This window comes from Papio anubis, chromosome 9 (assembly GCF_008728515.1).
Source record: "Papio anubis isolate 15944 chromosome 9, Panubis1.0, whole genome shotgun sequence".
Taxonomy (NCBI): domain Eukaryota; kingdom Metazoa; phylum Chordata; class Mammalia; order Primates; family Cercopithecidae; genus Papio; species Papio anubis.
This window is the reverse complement of record NC_044984.1, coordinates 63566529-63587677: the sequence shown is the minus strand read 5'-3', so window position 1 is coordinate 63587677 and position 21149 is coordinate 63566529. Positions and strand designations below refer to the sequence as shown.

Sequence of the window (21149 nt, the reverse complement as noted above, 5' to 3'; positions counted from 1 at the left end):
TTTAAGCAAGCAACTAACATTTAGAGTTAAAAAAGAAAAAACACTCCAGATGCTAAATAATAAGTAAAAGCAAAGTCCTCTTTTTAAAGTCTCAAACACAGTATTCTTTCCATTTGTAAACTAACAGTTTTTTTAAATGGAAATGAGACAGGAAAGTTTTACCTTGATCCAGAACCATAAGACTTGGACTCAATTCCATGAAGGCAATCTTGCAAAGAACTAATAAGAACTTTGCAACGATCATCAGCGGACACTTTGGATTGTTTAATTAAAGAAATTGCAGTTACCAATGTCTCAATAGCACTCCCATAATCACCTGTGAGGGAAAGGAAAAAGTTTCAAGTCAAACAAATTTTGTTTTCAAAATACCATCAAACCACTTGAGATAAGAGTGATAAGGCATTTTACAAAAGTACTGTGCTATAAAATAACTATGCAAGGCAATGTCTTCTTTTACTGTTTCACCATTTGCAAAAGACTTTCATGGTCATGATACTAACTCAACTTATTATTACAGGTGTGTAAAGCACATTATCATTTTGCAAATATAAGAATAAATAAGCTGTCATAAGGCCCCGGAACCTTTAAATGTCAAGGGTAAGACTTACATCTATACCAAATAACCTAAAAATTTGGATTTTCCCCACTACACTGTGACACACAGCTTTTTTCAATGCTTTTTAAATAAATCACAGGTAATGATTTCGGAATACAAAAAGAACATGTAAATGACCTATCTTCTAGATTGTACTTACATTTTTAGGTCATTCCTAATAACATAAATAAGAAATATTAATACAAGAAATATACAAACCAGCACTGGCATCAGATACAGCTCTCGAAATAGCACTGCTTGAGATTGCCCTATTTCTATTCATGATTTCTTCAAATTCAGCTTCACTCAATGGCGTTCTTGCAGTATCCATTTCCCTGTAAAATAAAAACACAAACCTTAACTCATACTCAACAGATTTCCTAAGTTAGTCACAATAGTGTATAGCAATTCATACTAGCTGCTTCTGACAAAGCAATAGTAGTTACTTTTCCATATTGAAGCATGCTACTTTTGCTACAAAGAGAATGTCTAAAAATTCTCCTATACCAGTATCTTTCAGCTAAAACAGGGTAGCAGCTTAAACACCTCATCTTCTTGGAAGGTAGAAATAACATATTTATATAGCTACAATCTAATTATTTACAGTCATTGTTCCTATCTTTTATCATCAAGTACTTGCACAGATACACACTAACCTACCTTCCAGGGGGGCCATAGTCACCCCTATCATATGGTGGAGGTCGACCATATGGGTCTGTTGGTGGTGGACCTCGGCTATCTGATGTAGGCATGCCGCTGTTAGTTGGTGGAGGAAAGAAAGCTGGGTTCACATGCGGAGCTGGTGGTGGGGCACCTGGAGGTGGTCCAGGAAGATGCGGAGGAGGAGCTAGTGTAAGGGGTGGCCCAAGTGGACCGGGTGGACGAGGTGGAAAGGGGCCTGGAGGTGGAGGTGGTCCCTGTTGTGGAGGTGGTGGGCCAGGAGGGGGGCCGTAGCCTGGAACTGGAGGTGGAGGGCCAGGAGGAAGTGGACCCAATGGAGGCTGCCCAAAAGGTTGTCCAGGAAAAAGAACTGGTGGTGGAGGGCGATCTCCTCGATTAGGAGGCCCAGCTAGAGGAGGAGGCAGAACCTGACCAGGAGGTGGAGGACCTGGTGGACCAGGTGGGCCTGGAGGACCTAAGGGTGGACGTGGTGGAGTCTGTCCAGCTAAAAAACAAAGGAGAAAGAGAAAAAAAAACCACTTCACTAATAAGATATTTTCTTTCATATGCCAAGATTATACTTTAAAAGCATAAAGCATACACCAAGTCTTTGTCTTTAAATAAAACCCATATGGTAAATATTATACTACCAACTACAATGAAGTATATCCTTACAAACTTAACTAGCTCCATTTATGCTTAAGAAAAATTACTGAAACAAAAACTTTAATAAAAAAGATTACAATGCCTAGAGATATTTTCCATCTTTCAGTGTACACACACTTCTTACAGTGAAATCACCCACCTTATATTCTACTCTGATGCCAAGCTAGAAAGTGAAACAAGGAAAAATGATCTTGAAAGGATTTTTTAAGAGGTAAGAAAATAAGACGGATGTAAATATTCTATATATAAGTCAAGCAAGTTTGGAGAAAAATAAAGACCTTTTAGGCCAAAAATGGGTATTTCCTCTATGCTGTGCCCCATATGCCATGGAATCCTAGTTTCCAGGAACAAAGGCCGAGTTCCTTTAACAAGATGCTTGATCAAATTTCCTGGATTCCAAAAATAGCATAACAAGGAGAGTAAGTCACATTAATAATGCATTACTTGAAAAAGAGAGAAAAGGAAAAGAGGTATTAGGTAGACATGTTTTATACATGGTAATTTAAGAAAAGTTTTACCTGGAAAAGGTGGGGGTGGCCCTCCTGGTCCTGCTGGCCCAGGAAATCTGTCCCCACCAGGAACAGCCCCTGGAAAACGGCCCCGTCCTCTACCACCTTGTGGAAATGCTGCACGGGAACTGCCTCCTGGAGGACCAGCTTTACCTTCCCCAGACATTTGTCCTGATTGTGTAGCTGCAAATATCCAAATACTCATAAATAGCAATTATTAAAAACAGTATTCTGAAATGCAACCATTATTATTAAAAACAACTCTATTTCTAACATATTAACTTGCAAATGCCTTGTGCCTATGCAAACTACATAAGGAAGTATGGGTTAGGAAAAACATTCACATCTATATGGGTACTTTTAAAGACTCAAATTTTTCAGGTTTAAATATATTTTCCATAAGTAATCATGAGTTACTTTCAAAATACCAGCACTCTGCAGCAGCCAAGACCGAAATTCTTCAATAGATATCTTAATTTCAGTATTACATCATTTAAATTTTGTAACATACTTCTTCTTAAGTCTTAAGTGCTAAAACATTAAAAGAAAAGGAACCACTTGAATTTCTGTTAATTACATAATCATCCATCTTATCTCTTTATATGATAACATCCTTAAATGTGTAATGACAAATCTTTTCTATATTCAGTTTACCAAGTGGTGAAAGGTCTTGTTGCCAAGCAGAAAAATCAATGAACACTTTCTGGTTATCAGTGATCTCTCCCCCACCATAATACATATCCACATAGTTTTCCTTTAATCTAAGAATTAGAATGTAGTTTCCTTCTGTATCTAAGATGGAAATAACAGGACAAGAATGGCAGGGCTACAGAACTTGCACATTGTTGTGTAGTATTGGGTCTGTTATATCTGGAGAAAAATGGAACAAGAGTAGGTTTCTAGTACACAGGCCCACAGTCATAACCAGTGATTAAATCTAATTCAAAGCATGGACTTTGTGAAATGGAGTTTCTAGTGAGCAAGTATTAAGATGACTTCTCTAGTATAAAACGCCTAACAAATGCACTGGTTAAAATGTACATATTTTAATAAAAGCCTCTGAGGACTGCTTACTTTTCCTGGACTGCATTTCAAATTGACTCAGGAACTGTTTATTGCATGGAGTTACAACAGGATTCTGACCATGAAGTTCTCTTTTAGGCAACAGATCCATTAACTTTTTTGAAGACGCTTCAGATCCAACACCAACAAGGGCAAACCTAAAAGGTGTTTAAGGGGCGAGGATACAAAGTAAAAAGAGATGAATATTATTACTGTTATCCTTCTGTAAAAAGGTCTTAATCTGCTTTTATTAAAAAAAAAAAAACAGCTGGGCACAGTGGCTCATGCCTGTAATCCCGGCTGCTTAGAAGGCTGAGGCAGGAGGATTGCTTCAGCCCAGCAGTTTGAGGCTACAGCACATTATAATCACACTACTGCACTCCAGCCTGGGCAACAGAGTAAGATCCTGTCTCTAAAAATAAATAAATAATTTTAAAAACTGAAAATATTTCTTAAAACTATATAAGTACACATTTTTGTTCATATTCTATAACATACCATAGAATTCATCATTCAAAATATATAATTTGGTGGTTTTTAGTATTTCACAGTGTTAAAACCACCACCACAATCAATTTTAAAACATGTTCATTACCCCAAAAAGAAACTCCATATCCATTAGCCAACGCTTCCATTTCTTCCCATCCCTGTACCCTATGGAACCACTAAACCTAATTTCTGTCTCTGGACTGGTCTATCCTGGACATTTCATCTAAATGGAATCATACAATAGGAGGTCCCTTATGACCAGCTTTCTTTAGCATGTTTTCAAGGTTCACCCATTGTTACAGCATGCATCACCATTTCATTTATTTTTATGGGTGAATAATTTTCCATCATAAATATACAACATTAAAAGAAATCTATCCATCAGTACACGGACATTTGGGTTGCTTCCAATTTTTGCTACAATAAAAAGATGTACAATACCACTAACCATTGGGGAAGTGCAAATCAAAACCACAGATACCATCACATTCCCACTAAGATGGCAAAAATAAAAAAGACAACAAGTATTAAAGATGTGGAGAGGCCGGGTGTGGTGGCTGGCCTGTAATCCCAGCACTTTGGGACGCCAAGGCAGGCGGATCATGAGGTCAGGAGTTCAAGACCAGCCTGACCAACATGGTGAAACCTCATCTCTACTAAAAATACAAAAACTAGCCGGCCGTGGTGGCACACGCCTGTAGTCCCAGCTACTCAGGAGGCTGAGACATGAGAATCGCTTGAACCTGGGAGGCAGAGGTTGCAGTGAGCCGAGATCCTGCCACTGCACTTCCAGCCTGGGCGATGGAGTGAGACTCTGTCTCAATAAATAAATAAATAAATAAATAAAGATGTGGAGAAACTGAAACCTTTGCACATTGCTGATGAGCACGTGTTAATAAAATGGCACAATGGCTCTGGCAAATAATCTGGTAATTCCTCAAAAGTTTAAACACAGAGTTACCATATAACCCAGTAATTCCATTCCTAGGTACACATCCAACAGAACTGAAAATAACACATTCACGCAAAATGGGTACACAAATATTCACAGGGGCATTTTCCTTAATAGCCAAAGGTGGAATTAACCTAGACGTCCATCAACTGATAGATTAAAAGAAGAAAGTGCTATATCCGTGTAGTGGAGTATTATTCAGCCATAAAAAGAAATACTGATGCATGCTTCAACATGGATGAACCTTAAAATCATTATGCTAAGGAAAAAAGCCAGTCACATAGGACTACATATTTTATGATTCCATTTAGATGAAATGTCCAGAACAGGCATATCCAGAGCACATTAGCAGTTACCAGCAGATAGGAAATGGGAGTGACTGCTAATCGGGTACAAGGTTTCTTCTTGGGGTGATGAAATTTTCTGGAATGAGACAGTGGTAATGTTTGCCAAACGTCATAAATATAATAAATATCCTGAATTGTACATTTTAAAAGGGTGCATTTTATGACATGTGAATTATACCTCAATAAGAAAAATAAATTTAAAATAATCAGAATGATTACCAATTTGTACAGTTACAGGATATTCTAAATTATTTGAGGGAGGGAGGGTCTTAGTAGCTTCAGAAGCTTAAGCTCTTTTCCCTCTAATGTTCAATATGATCTTGTAAACTATACCTCTTATTCCAGTCAACAAGTTCTGCTGTTTGCACCAGGATTATCTTGGGTCACAGCATTTAGAAACAACTAAATTAATTTAACAAATATTTATTAAGCACTTCTTATAAGCAACGTACCATTCTAGAGCTGGAGATGTAATAGCGAACAAAAAATCTCTGCTCTCATTAAGCTTAAAGTCTTGGAAGAGACAACAAACAAGTAAAATATATCAGAGTGGAAATAAAGGAAACAGGATAGGAAGGTGCTACTTTGCACAAGGTGGTCATGGAAGAAAACTCTTGAACATTTTGAGTTCTGAATGAAGTGAAAGAATAAGCCATGTAGATATTTGAGGGGGAAAAGTAAACCAAGAAGAGAAAACAGCTAAAGGTTCTAGGTAGGAATTGGTCTGGCAAACAGCAAAGAGACTAATGTGGCTGCAAGACAGTGGTAGGATAGGGTTAGAAAGGTGGTGGGAAAACAGATCACAAAGTACTTTGTAGACAATGGTAAAGACTGAGACAGACAGGAAGCCATGAGAAGATTCTGAGCAGAAAGAATGTCATCTTTTTTTTAGAACTTCTATAATGTGGAGAATAGACTGTAGGGGGCAGTCTATACTTCCAGTTAGAAAGCTACTGCCAAGTTTAAGTGAGAGATGATAGTGGCTTTGACCAAGTGGTGTAAGTGAAGTTAGTGAGAAGTGTTCAGACTCCGCATACATTTTGAAAATATTCTCAGTTTAGTATAACGTGGTATAACCTTCTAAGATAACTAAGCAATATATGAAATAAGCACATTCTTTATCATTTTGCATCTAACAATTTATCCTTAAAAGAAAATCCAAAATCTGTACCAAGACTTATATAAAATGAGGTCTGCTGCAACATTATTTACAATAGGCAAAGGTGGAAACAACCACGATAACCAAAAATAAGAGGTAAATTATGGTAGCATACCAGGTATGATGCAAAAGAATTAGACATTAGAGATGTGTATTTATTTTTATTCCTTATATCAAACATATAAACACATGAATTATAATTCCATTAATTAATTAATTAATTTTTAGGAAAAAGCCCAAAAGAATCTTCACTAAAATGTTAAAAGTAAATATCAATGGATGGTAGGATAGTGGCATTTTATTTTCTTACTTTTGGATATCTATATTTTATAATGTTCTCATTCTGATCCTATCTCACTTGTATAGTTTACTAGTGAAATACAGCAAAACATTCATGTAACACACGGTATTCAGCTGCCCATCTTCTCCCATCTCTTAATCACAGGGAGAGTAATGGTTCCTAAACTGTGATTTCAACAACCATTTCAACCACAGATGGAGAAAACTTGGGAAAATTAGAAAATAGATCTGTCCACATCTCCATTCTATTGGTTTTAGTGTGCTAGGTAATAGGGTACATAAAGTGAACAGTATCAATCTCTGCTCAACAACCTCCTTCCAATGTAAACAATCATGTGTTGTATGCACGTGTAATTAACATTAACTTAAAGGAAAGTTAACTTGTTAAAAACTGTATCACTAGCTACTAAATCAAAAAGAAAGAAAAAAATCTTACCCCTTTGACTGGCCGTTTGCCCGATTTTCAAAAAATTTTATCTCCAAAATATCATTTACTCCCAAAGAATGAACTGCTTCAGTTAAGTCTTCATCTGTTGTCCACTGCAAGACATTTTTCCCCTTATTAACCATTAAAATATAACCAAGATTTTTATTATCCCAGTTTAGTTTTTAAGGGGAAATTTGGGACATACAAAATAAATGCTGAGTGCAAATCTAAGTCTAGTTACGGCCAGTCAGGCTCCAATTTTTTTTTTTTTTTTTTTTGAGGCAGAGTCTCGCTCTGTGGCCCAGGCTGGAGTGCAGTGGCCGGATCTCAGCTCATTGCAAGCTCCGCCTCCCGGGTTTACGCCATTCTCCTACCTCAGCCTTCTGAGTAGCTGGGACTACAGGCGCCCGCCACCTCTCCTGGCTAGTTTTTGTATTTTTTAGTAGAGACGGGGTTTCACCGGGTTAGCCAGGATGGTCTCGATCTCCTAACCTCGTGATCCGCCCGTCTCAGCCTCCCAAAGTGCTGGGATTACAGGCTTGAGCCACCGCGCCCGGCCCCAATTTTTAAACAGCACAAAAAACATCCGGGAACCTAACTTCATTCCCTGATACATATTTCAGAAACTAGACAGTACCCTTGGGGTTACAATAGGATTTGACTCTCAAGAGTTGCTGGTCCCTTACAGCTTTAAATTGCTATGATTTTAAATTGTGAATAAAACCAATTTCACTTCCTCCCATTAAAGGAAAATATTTTGAATTTCATCTTGTTTTTGAATTAAAACATAGACAAGAAAAAACTAACATGTATTTAATATTTACCATACACTTTATGTATTAACTAACTCTTATAACAACCCTATAAACCCTATTATTATCCTCATTTTACACATGATACAATAGAAGTTAGAGTTTGCCCAAGGTGACAAAACTAATAATAGATGGTGGAGCTAAGATCCGAATACTTACTTAGCAACCATACTTACATAACTACACTGCTACTGTTTCCAATACTATAGAATACTCAGACTGGGTGGTGGGAGATGTGTTACAAATTAGTTTTAAAAGAAATGTGAATAGGCTGGACACCATAATGCCAGCACTTTAACAGGCTTGGTTAGGAGGATACCTTGAGGCCAGGAATTTGAGGCCAGCCTGAAGCAATATAGCAAGTTTTTGTTGTTTTTTTAATTAGCCAGGTGTAGTGACACATGCCTGTGTTCCTAGCTACTTAAGAGGCTGACACAGGAGGATCACTTGAGTCCAAGAATTTGAGGCTTCAGTGAGCTATGATTACACCACTGTCCTCCAGCCTGGGTGATAGTTTTGCAAATTCTGTCTCCCCCACCAAAAAAAGAAATGTAAATAAAAAGGTTAAAAATACAGTGTTATTAAGGAAATGCAACGGTGCCAAATTTTACTGATTTTGGGATATACAAGTTTTTAACTTTCAAGTATACATAATAATTAAGTAGAGATACAAAAATTCTATAGGACTATTTTAATGATATTTAAAATGTAATGTTAATAAAAATATAAATATACATATGTGCATTTAATGAAGCTCTAAATCAATAATCTTAGTCTCATGACAACCCAAATTAAAATATAATACATATAGCAGTGCTTCTATAAATCAGATTTCAAATTTAAGAGCAGAAATAAAACTCAAATTTGTAATACAAATTAAATGGACACTATTTTTAAACCAGGAGTGACACTATGTCTCTTGCCTTTTACACTTGAATCCTGGTTTGAGACTCCATGTGAGCATTATTTTTAGTGAAATTAGGCTATCTGAAGCAAGGTAAAGTGGTAGCATAAAAAAGGTAACTGAAGACAAAACTAATTTAACTATATTTAACTAGTATCTCCACCAAGAAAAGCTGAACGACCACAAAACTCAAAACTAGAAGAATTGGAATTAATGATGTTGCAAAGATATCTGTATTTCTCTCCTCACTGGACAAGCAAACACGTATAGAAAAACAAACACAGTAACTTCAAACTTATAAAAATCTGGAGAAAAACATTAATTACTAGAGCAGTTCAAAATCAATTACCAATAATTTAATTCATATATTAACTTCACTCACCCATGTTAGATTTCCAATATATAATGCAATCCTCTTTCCAGTATACGTATAGACAACATTTGGTGCCGCTCCTTTACCGACATCATCACCAACTGTTGGTGGGAGAGTATCCATGTAATCCCGGTCTTCTGGGGCATCTCCATTATTTGCAGATGGAGATATGACATCGTCATACAAATCTATCTGATCATGCCCACCATATTCAGCTTCCTGAGATACAGAAATAATGTTCTAGATTATACAAAAGTCAAAATACTACTAAAACAGATTTGAACACAAATTCAATTTTTTGTTTTAAAAATCTGATAGAAAAAGGTCAAGGATTTCAGTACCAATTTTTTTCCATTTTATGCAATAGATGTATTCTTGAACAGGCCTAAAAAGTAAATTTCTTGCCGGGCATGGTGGCTCATACCTGTAATCCCAACACTTGGGAGGCCAAGGCAGGTGGATCACTTGAGGTCAGGAGTTCGAGACCAGCCTAGCCAACATGGTGAAGCCATGTCTCTAGTAAAAATACAAAAATTAGCCAGGCATGATGGCTCACGCCTGTAATCCCAGGTACTCAGGAGGCTGAGGCAGGAGAATCGCTTGAACCTGGGAGGCAGAGGTTGTAGTGAGCCAAGACGGTGCCACTGCACTCCAGTCTGGGCGACAGAGAGAGAGTTCATCTCAAAAATAAAAAAGTGAATCTCCTTTTTTATTTTTATTTTTTGTAGAGACCAGGTCTTGCTACAATGCCCAGGCTAGTCTCAAACTCTTGAGTTGAAACAATCCTCCTGCCTTGGCCTCCCAAAGTGCTGGGATTATAGGCTTGAGCCACGGCACCCAGCCTAAAGTTAATTTCCATATAATGAATCCTACTTTTCCACTGATACTTATAATATAAAAAATAAGTTCTTTTGGAAAAAGAAAGACATGGAGACAAACAACACGAAACTTTCCTTGGAAATACTCTTAAGTAATAACACATAAAAATGCAAATAGACAAGTTTTTTTAAAAACTGACATTAGAAAAATCACCCCCAAATCCAAAGCCATTATATCTTTAATATTTGATCACAGAAAAATAGTTATTACGTTCTATAGTATTCAGATCTTGTTTTCCAACCTTGAGGAATCTACTAATATTTTTTTAAAAAGCATAGTGAGCTGAGGCATCGGAAAGAAGAAATATGGGCACATAAATAATTCAAAACATCATAATGAACAAGGGAAAGAGAAATAACAAATGAAATACATGTAGAACTATCCAAATTAATTATCTTCCAAGTTGAATCATTCTCAGTGAACAAAGAGCTAATGCTTACCTGAATTCTTAGTTATCTAGTCAAGTAAATTAGCAAGAGAAAAGCAACAGACCACAAAACAAAGAGTAAAGCCCTGGCACTATCACCAACGAATCAAAGCAATGCTACTGGGTGTCACATACCTAAATGATAATTAGGGAAAAGGAAAACTAAAATGAAACAGACATAGGAGCAGGAAAAAAATAGAAAAGAGGGTTCAATTTGTGACTAAGTACATGAAAAACGAAATGTAGGTAAAAGCAGAATACTCAACACTATTTAATTGCCTTTGATAACCATTACTAGACCATAAGCTGGACTGAGCCTGTAGCACAGGAAAATTTCCATTTTTATCTTCTACTCTCCCTTTCCACAACTAAGTACCTGTATTGGTGTGAACCATTTTATTCTTATGACGTAGAACATTTGACATAAGGAAAAAGACAATTACAAGACAACTTAAAAGTTCAGATATAACTTACAGATTCTCCCATTAATACAATTTACTACAGAAATATACAAATGGCACATATGGAGGAGCTAATGGTTTTAGGTACCATGAGCCAAAACAGTCCCTAAATGGATAGAGAATGACCCAGAGAAAAGCATTTGTTATATGATGGTAAACAGAGCAACAAGATATTATTATGGGCCCGGGCTACTGTTTTGTTATTTAAAAGACAGCCAGAATAAGATCTTTTTAAAAGAAAAAGAAAAAAGCCTAGAAGGGCAAATATCATTTATATACATAAAGGGACCTCAAGTAATCATCAGGTAATCTATGTAATTAAAGACTTATCCAATTTACTAGTTACAGGATCTTTACATACCAATTTTACTTGTTATGAGGTAGAATATCTAAAAGACTTATTTAACAAGGGGTCTGGGATCTCAAGGTTAACTCAGAGAACAAAGCTAAATTTAACAAAGGGCAGAAACTAAGACCACAAGTCACCAAATAATGCCATAATTTTATTGTTTGTACAGCAATCTAAAATCATCTTTAAGAAATGAGTTTTTGTTAAAGTAACATGCTCAAATTTCAATGACCACAGAAACTAGGAAAAAAGAGGGTAAGTTTTGTTATGAAGTTTCAGTGTAGCTGAAGCTTCAGGCGATGTGGCTGCAGCAGTAGTTCCATGCACTTAAGATACTAAAAAGTTTCCCACAAGGGGTGTTGGGCACTTTAATCTCTCTTGAAATCCGATTCTGTACATCAAGTAGAATTATTATTATTCAAAGGGAGTTGAGTTTCCATCCTCCTCAGCAGAAACTATAATCACAATATATGGTCTGAGGGAAAGTAAAAAAGAATGGAAGGGTTATTAACAGCAGTACTAAATGTATTTTTAAATTTACACTTTCACTTACATAAATAGGTGAACAGATTATTTTTCTTCTATTAGCTACAAACCTGTGAAAATGTTTACATAAGTAGACAAAAAATTTATAAGCATAATTGCAGCTACACTAACCTGGTACACCACAATCACTATTTTTGTCCATCCATGAATTCCTATGTTGACACAAACCAATTTTCCATATTGATATGATTCTACCAATATTTAGGATCAGCCATTTTGTCTGGCAGTTGTACTGCTTCCAAGTGGTTGTAGTATGATCCTAATTAAGACCATGGTCCCGGGGTCCATGTGGACTAGTTAGCTTCTCTGTTCCAAGGCCACAGCCTGTACACTTAGCCCCAATGGTATACATTTAAACTTTGTGAAAAAAATATAATGAATCTGAATACATTTGCTGCCATTACTAAAAATGAAACTCAAAGCACACTCTTATGTAGTATCAGTAATCTTCCTTTTAATCAGCTTCATATCACATCAATCCTCCAGAGTAAAAAAATACAGAACACACTGAACTTTGTTCTTACTTCAGAAAGTGAGAAAACATGCATGATGTTTGCATGAGAAATTATGGAAAATGTATATCACAGGTCATATAGAAATAGGGCTCTGCAAGCCTACTGAACAAACTAAAAAAAAGGTTTCCAGTTTTAAAGAAATATTTAACAGTATCATTTTTTATTACATGAAGGGTCTTTTCAATTATTACTTTTAATTTTAATGACATTCAAAAACAAGAAAATATCATCATCCCTCTAGTTATCTCTGATTCCAAATGCTGCCCAATCTTATTTGCTGTTCATAGTAGCTAGCTAGCTACATTACATAAAGATGGGAATAAACAACAGCTCTTAGGGTTTGTTTAAAAAAAAACAAAAAACAAAAAACAAAAAACTCACTAATCTTTTTCACTCCCTACCATTCTAAATCACTACAATCATTCTAAAGGCAAGGTATTTTCTCAACATTTTACGAAATAAGATTACGTTCTACATGACATACAAGTATCTGTTGCCAAGCCAGAGAAAATGGATGGTAAAATGACCAAAATCCTATTAGTTCCCTTAAAGTAAGGCTTCTCAACCTTTTCATTATCCCTGTCTACTCCTTCCCTTCAACAAGTTACTTTTAGACATTTTTTTTCCCCTAATTACCCGTCTTACAATTTTAATATCACAGATACATGATACATATTGTATACCACTATTGGGATGAACTTACTAGCTGTCAAAATATTCATCATTCTCCCTGACAGGCCTGACATTTTTTTGATGGTTCTAAAATTACAGTAACATCATTCGAGGCTAGGCATGGTGGTTCATGCCTGTTAATCCCACCACTTTGGGAGGCCAAGGCAAGAGGATCCCTTGAGTCCAGGAGTCTAAGACCAGCCTGGGCAACTTACAGAGATCCCATCTCTACCCGCCCCTCCCCAAATACACACACACACACACACACACACACACACACACACATTTCGTGCATTACATGATACTATCAGTAAATACACAGCAAAGGCCACTTGTTTCAAAGCTTATTTTAAATTATTTCCATTTAAAGAAATATATGAAGGGGGGAAAGTTACATTTTACATTTACAAAATATATCCTGTACCTAGGAAAAGAAACACTAGTATGCAAAATCCAATAGCAAATAACCTAATGCATATATTTTTAAAGAAAATATATCATTTTCTGGTTTTATCTAATTATGTTCTGAGTAGGCATTAAAATTGGCTAGTAATCCCTGTAAAAATCCCTTCCTTAACTAATGGTAAGGAAGCCAATTTGGTACTAAAAATATGCCACATAAACCACAGTGGACAATTCATAGGCAACTAAATTAACTGTACCCATAAATAACAAAACAGAGAAGAGTTCTAGCTTCCCTGAACATTCCTATCCATTTTTCTGAATCAATTCTAACTAGCTCATTCTCAACCTGACAGCTTTATTTCAGATGGTTTCCTAGTAAACATAAACAAATCATAAACGACATTTCTCTGATATTTGTCCAAGAAACTTATTTCATTAACTGGCTAAACAATTGGCTAGAATACATACATAATGACTGAATGTGAAGCAAAATGATTCATGACATAAAAACTGACTTATCGGATGTCCAGGTCCGTAACTCCTAAGTGAATTTTTTGTTTCAACTACCACCTCTATACACCTACATTTTTAAAAAAGTAATTATTTCTGTGTATGACAAAGTCTTGCTCTGTTACTCAGGCTGGAGTACAACGGCCTGATGTTAGCTCACTGGAGACTCTGCCTTCCAGGTTCAAGCAATTCTCCTGCCTCAGCCTCTGAAGTAGCTGGAATTACCGGTGTGCACCACCACGTCCGGCTAAATTTTGTATTTTTAGTAGAGACAGGGGTTTTACCATGTTGGCCAGGCAGGTTTCAAACTCCTGACCTCAAGTGATCCACCTACTTCAGTCTCCCAAACTGCTGGAATTATAGGCATGAGCCACCACATCTGGCCTACACTTCCATTTTAAAGTTGGGTGGTCAGATTACTAAATTTGTGCTCAGCGACTAACTGCCTGACAGGCCAGAAACTAAATCCCACATTAAGAGTTTTTGACTCCCAAACAAGCAACAAAATACACTACTTCAATGAACGCAGTGTAAAGTTCACAGAATTTCTTTGACTTTCCTCTCCAGATCAACAAAACTCTATAGATTAAACATAAAGGAATGGTAACTACAATATAGGACCTGTCAGTGTGCTATAATTACAGTAGTCCCCTCTCATCTGAGTGGGATATGTTCCAAGACCCCCAGTGGATGCCTAAAGCCAAGGAGAGCAAGGAACCCCACATACTATGTTTTTCCTTATACATACCTATGATAAAGTTTAATTTATAAAGTAGCCACTGTAAAAAATAACTAATAAAAGAGAACAATTATAGTCATGCATGACGAGGTTTTTGGTACAGGTGGTCAGATTAGAATGGAACTGAAAAATTACTATTGTTTAGTGATCTTGGCCCAATGCATTACTCACATGTTTGGGCTGGTAATGCTGGTGTAAACAAACCTACTATGCTCCCAGTCATATAAAAGAATAGCACATGCAATTATGTACAGTACATGATACGTAACAACAAGCGACTGTGTTACTGGTTTATATATAGTATACTTTTTTGTTTTTACTTTTTTTTTTTTTTAAATAGAGATGGGGTTTCGACATGTTGGCCGGGCTGGTCTCGACCTCCTGGCCTCAAGTGATCTGCCACCTCAGCCTCCCAAAGCACTGGGATTACAGGTGTGAACCACCACACCAAGGCCAATTATACCATACTTTTTATCATTATGTTAGAGTGTACCCTTTCTACTGTAAAAAGTTAACTGTAAAACAGCCTCAGGCAGGTCCTTCAAGAGGTATTACAGAAGGCATTGTTTTCCTGGGAGGAGAGCCCATGCTTCTTACTGCCCCTGAAGACCTTTCCAGTGGGACAAGATGCAAAGGTGGAAGACAGGGATATTGATATTCCTGACCCTGGGCAGGCCTAGGCTAATGTGTGTGTGTGTCTTCAGTTTTTAACAAAAGTTAAAAAATAAAAATAAAAAAGGCCAGGTGTGGTCGTTCATGACTGTAATTCCAGCCTCCTTTGGGAGGCTGAGGCAAAGGATCACTTGAGGCCAAGAGTTTGAGACCTGTGCAACACACTAAGACCTTGTCTCTTCTAAAATAAAATTAATTTTAAAAGTTTTTTTTTTTTAATGTAATAGAAAAAAGTTTAGGCCAGGTGTGGTGGCTCACACCTGTAATCTCAGCAGTTTGGGAAGCCAAGGCAAGAGCATTACTTGAGGTCAGGAGCTCGAGACCAGCCTGGCCAACACGGTGAAACCTCATCTCTACTAAAAATACGGTAGTTAGGCAGGTATGGTGGTGAGTGCCTGTTATCCCAGCTACTTGGGAGGCTGAGGCAGGAGAAGTGCTTGAACCCAGGAGGCAGAGGTTGCGGTGAGCCAAGATTGCGCTACCGCACTTCAGCCTGGGTGACAGAGCGAGACTCCATCTCAAAACAAAACAAAAAAGAAAAAAGTTTATAGAATAAGGCTATAAAGAAAATATTTTATATAGTTATACAATGTGTTTGTGTTTTAAACTGTTATTATTGAAGAGTCCAAGAAGTATATAAAGTAAAAATGGGCCAGTCACAGTGGCTCACACCTGTAATCCCAACACTTTTGTAGTTCAAAGCAGGAAGACAGCTTGCACCCAGGAGTTGCAGACTAGCTGGGACCACATGGTGAGACCTCATCCCTATAAAAAAATAAAAATTAGCCAGGCATGGTGGCACACGCCTGCAGTCTCAGCTGCTCTGGAGGCTGAGACAGGAGGACTGCTTGAGCCTGGGAGATAAGGGCTGCAGCAAGCCACAATTGCACCACTGCACTCCAGCCTAGATGACAGTGAGAAAATACTCAATCAACCAATCAATCAATCAAGTGAAAACACTACAGTAAGCTAAGGTTAATGTATCATTGAAGAAAAAAGTTTAAATAAATTTAGTGTAGCCTGAGTGTACTGTACAGTGTTTATGAAGTCTACAGCAGCGTACAGTAACGTCCCAGATCTTCACATTCACCCACCACTCACCTGCTGGCCCTCCCAGGGCAACTTCCAGTCATGCAGGTTCATGATGAGTGCCCTATACAAGTGTGCCACTTTTTATCTTTTATACCAAGATTTTCACTTACCTTTTCTATGTTTAGATATATTAGATACACAAATACCACTGTGTTACAACTGCCTACAGTGTTCAGTACAGTAATATGTTGTACAAGTTTGTAGCCTAGGAGCAACAGGCTACACCATATAGCCTACATATGTAGCAGGCTGTACCTTCTAGGTTTGAAATGCAAAAGCACTCTATGATCACATATGATGAAAGCACCTAAGATAGACTTCTCAGAACATATCGCCATCATGAAGCGACACGATTGTATAAGTTTACTGTAATAAAAGTTACCTAAATATAGTATCTCTCAAAGTACCTTACTGTATGTAATATTTTCAGCCCTCAGAACCACGAGTAACTGAAACCACAGAAAGTGGAACTGTGGATACGTGTGGACTACTGTATGTAGGTATCTCTCAGCTCCCCTACAGTGTACTCTAAGGGTAGAGACTACCTAAACTTTGTATCCCTTGTTGCTGGCACATAACAGACACTCAAGAAATGTATTTTCAACATTTTTTTTTTGAGACAGGGTCTTGCTCTGTCATCTAGGCTGGAGTGCAGTGGCCTGATCTCAGCTCACTGCAACCTCTGCCTCCTAGGTTCAAGCGATTCTCCTGCTCAGCTTCCTGATTAGCTGGGATTACAGGCAGGCACCACCATGCCCGCCCAATTTTTGTATTTTTAATAGAGATGGGGTTTCACCATGTTGGTCAGGCTGGTCTGGAACTCCCGACCTCAAGTGATCTGCCCACCTCGGCCTCCCAAAGTGCTGGGATTACAGGCATGAGCCACCACACTCGTCCTAAACAATTCAACTTTTAAATTATTTAGTTTTGGCCAGAATTTTAAAATCTACAATTACTAAATATTGGGCTAGTAATTACTACACTTGAGTATAAATCCCAGTTTAAACTGAATTGACACACTATTGAGTGTGAGACAGAATCACTTTCTTCTCAACTTCAAGTAATATGGAGGTTTGGAAGACGTTCAAATTGCCCTTCCAACTGTTCTCAACTTGGTGATATCCAAAGACCTCTAAGAATTAGAGAATCCATAAGGATTAGTCAGTCCCTTGTGCCTCCTCCCCCTTCATTCTCCATTCTTAAGTTCACCTGGTGAAGAAAAGAACTCTATTAGAGCTTCACTAAATTATTATTCTCAATCTATCCCCAAACAAATTAGTTTCTGCTAAGACTGTTGAATGCCTCACTTTTTTCTACTTCAATAGATGCAAATCACGTTTTGAAATAATACTGTGCCTTACCAAAATACAAACAAGCTTCATAAAAGTATGACATTTAAAATATGAGACTCAGCAGGATACAGACAAAAAAATAGTAGAAAATGGAAATTAAGACTATGCCGAATTTCAAAGTACACAAATCCAAGTAGAACTGCAGTTTACACTGGAAAACAAAGTTTTTTTTTTAATGTTTACAACAGTTTTGAAGCCAAAATAAGTCAAAACTGGCTAATACTTAGGAAAGTATTTTACTCAACAATAAAACAAGAGGTCAAGTCTACTATAGCAACTAGTAGAAATAAGGTCACCAGCTAGTAAAGATTAAATAAGTTGTAAATTATTTTGTGGTTGCCTCTAATGGTGGCAAAATTTTGGAAAAACATTTCAATGACAGTAACATTTTTAAAAGCAGGATAAGCTCTGAAAATAACCAACTATCCTTTTGTGACTTTTTTTTTTTTTTGGTACAGGAACTACCACAGCAAGCAGTGGTACTGCAAAAAGATATACAAATCAATCAATCATTGATTGGCCAACGATATGCAAAGTAGCAAAAACAATGCCTCTATGTATCCTCGCCATCAATCTATTCAAACATATAAAGATCTTACTGGCAAAATTATACAACTGTGTTAGATATGTGGTACGTACCTTATACAAATCGTTGAAAAGTTACATTTAAAAGGAGTCCCTCATTGGGTCCACAAAACTAATCTCTTCTTACCTCCCGCCCAGTCAGCACTTGCTACTGCACAGGGATAACAATCCACCCAGCTATCCGGAAAAGGGAGATGTCCCTCTCAAATTAAGAATGCAGAAGCCCAAACATATTTCATTAAGAGGTACTGAAAAAAGTTTAACTTCTAAAATTGTGTCCCAATTCTTCTTTTATTGTGCATAGAAAGGTGAAGCAAAGTATTCTCTTGTAAGAAAAGCTAACAAGGGCAGCCTTGAACACTTAATCGTTGTTCCTTGCAGTTACGGCCCTCTTCTAAACGCACTGTTACATTCACTTGATAAATAAAAAGAAAAAAATTTCCTAGAGGTCTTATAAGCGTTAGAATCTGTGTTGCACTCGAGGAATGTATCTGATTTGTAACTGACACAATTCAAACATTATTATTTAAAACAAGCACAATTTTAAAAACACAAAAATTTAAAAACTTAACCTTTGATTACAATATATTACATTTAAACAAATCCAGTCTTCAACGGAGTAGCAAACATTTAAAGCCAACTAGTAGTTTTCTGTTTTCTAATATTTAAACCAGAACAAAGTCATTCCTGAAAAATAAAACAGTAAAGAGCTCTTGAGTTTCCTTGTTTTTAAAAAGCCTGAGCAACTAGTCACGAATATGACGGTTAATGGAGGGGGAAAAAACACATTAAGCCAGTATTATTTTATTAAGCTTCTCATAAGGACCTGGGAAATACAAAAAAATAAAGCTTTTAGGAACACGGCAGTTAGGCACAATTTGTTTTAAATGTGTTACTACATAAAATGCAGTAAAGATACGACCAGTAGGTTCAAACCTTAAACGTCACTACTCTAGCAACAAACGACATCTTTTGCAAGGATGCCCATTATCAGACATCACAGCTCCGCGTTACCTCTAAGCAACGTCGTTCAGGAAAACCTTGCATTCTCACTTTCGCTCAACCTTTCAAAAGGTAATGCAGGGCCGGGGGATTTAACACTTTGTTTTCGAAAACAGGGTCTTATCTACAACTCTATTTTTAAACCACATCATAGGATTTGGGGTGAACGTTCTTTCATTTTAATCACTATGAGACCTGTGGGTGAGCTAACAACTTTTTGTTCCATCCAAACATCGCGCTTCCAATCTTCCTTTTGGTCCCCGGCCACCCATCTTCACAGGTATTTTCATAACAAAGGCCAAAAACGACTGGGCTTCAAAGGCACTGCAAGCCCTGGATTAACAAGGCAGGACCAGCGCACCGACTTTTATCTGTGGCTCCAAAAGTCAAATGACTTGTTGCAAACAAGCCTGCACCTCAGCCGCCTTCAGAAAGTGTGAAGGGAGGAGGAAGGCGCCACGCCGAAACCTGTCGCAAACCCGAGGAGAGCCCCAGGGACTGGGCGCGCGGGATACAAAGGGCCGTGAATGCGGCCTTCCATGAGGCGATAGTGCGCGGGCAGGGAGACAAAATGGAGCAATGGGAGGAATCTGAGCCCGAGCGGCAGCGGCGGGGAAGGGGCGGCGGCGGCGGGCGCGCGCCCTGCCGGGGCTTCCTCCTCCGGCCGGCGACGGGGGAAGGGGCGCGGCGGCGGCCAGTTCTCTCCGCCGCTTACACGCGGCCCCACCGCCCGGGCCTAGCGCGGCGGGAAGCGCCAGCCGGGTGCCGCCAACAATAGGGAGCGAGGCAGCGCCGGCGAGGGAGGAGCCGGCGGCAGCTGCACAGCGGCCCGCATCCGCGCTCCGGGCCCCGCGACGGGTCGCCGCGCCCGCGGCCCGTGAAACGACGCGGTAGAACGAAGGGCGGGGGGGGGGGGCCGCCACGCCGGGGGTCGGCGGCGCGGCCCAGAGGCGGCAAGGGCGCATAGTCTGCAGTCGCTTCGGCTCGCGGCCGCAGCGGGCCCCGGGTCAGCGTCCCAGCCGCAGCGCCGCCCGCGTCGGCGACGGGGACCCGGGCTCTCACGTACCTGGTTGAACTCTTCGCCCACATCCGCGTAAATGTCTATGTGGTCCACGCCGTCCGCCATCTTCCCTCAGCCTCGGCCGCCACCGCCGCCGCCGCCGCCGCCTCCTGCAGGTCCGCCCGCCGCGGCAGCAGCAGCGGATCTAGCGGCGGTGGGGGGCGCTTGCGTCACTTCCGAGGCCCGAGGGATGGAGGCGGGAGCGACAGGGGCCGGCCGGGGGCGGGGACTGTGCAACCCAGCCGCTTGGCTGGCTGAGGAAAGGCTGCTCCTCTAAGGGCAGAGGGCGTTTCTTTTGTGTCTGGATGAGGCCCGGGAGTGGGGGGCAATTTCTTTGTCCTACTCGCGCATCCAGCTTACCAGTGGGTCCCACCTGTTTCCACACACCGTCTTTTCACGTGGCCTCTGCCATACTCAAACGTTTTGTTAATATTTTCATTTATCCGTTTTTCTTACCTTTCACACATGCAGGACTTCTAAAGGTGGAAGTTATATGTTCATGGTTAAATACAAAGTGTAACCCCCGGGCATTCTGTGAGCGGCCTAAGACCAAAAACAATGTGTTGTTTCTGCATCCTCAGAGACAAGCAGAGTTTTATTTGCATGTAAACGCTAGATACCCGTCAGT

The 21149-nt window shown here is 38.9% G+C and overlaps 1 protein-coding gene across 4 annotated transcripts in view; it reads right to left on the bottom strand.

Moving 5' to 3' along the window:
* CPSF6 (cleavage and polyadenylation specific factor 6) overlaps positions 1 to 20697 on the bottom strand; it is a 35065-nt gene extending 14368 nt beyond the window's left edge. For 2 of the 4 annotated variants that reach the window (XM_009181190.3, XM_003906758.4), the window contains exons 1-9: positions 20528 to 20697; positions 9265 to 9474; positions 7176 to 7279; positions 3505 to 3650; positions 2440 to 2613; positions 2200 to 2310; positions 1256 to 1760; positions 815 to 930; positions 163 to 316 (exon numbers count right to left, since the gene is read on the bottom strand). In XM_009181190.3, the coding sequence (XP_009179454.1) occupies positions 163 to 316; positions 815 to 930; positions 1256 to 1760; positions 2200 to 2310; positions 2440 to 2613; positions 3505 to 3650; positions 7176 to 7279; positions 9265 to 9474; positions 20528 to 20587 (1580 nt within the window). In that variant the 5' untranslated portion in view covers positions 20588 to 20697. The remainder of the gene's footprint in view (positions 1 to 162; positions 317 to 814; positions 931 to 1255; positions 1761 to 2199; positions 2311 to 2439; positions 2614 to 3504; positions 3651 to 7175; positions 7280 to 9264; positions 9475 to 20527) is intronic. The other 2 variants (XM_009181191.3, XM_003906757.4) reach the window with 1 other exon arrangement.
* Between the last annotated feature and the right edge of the window lie 452 nt (positions 20698 to 21149).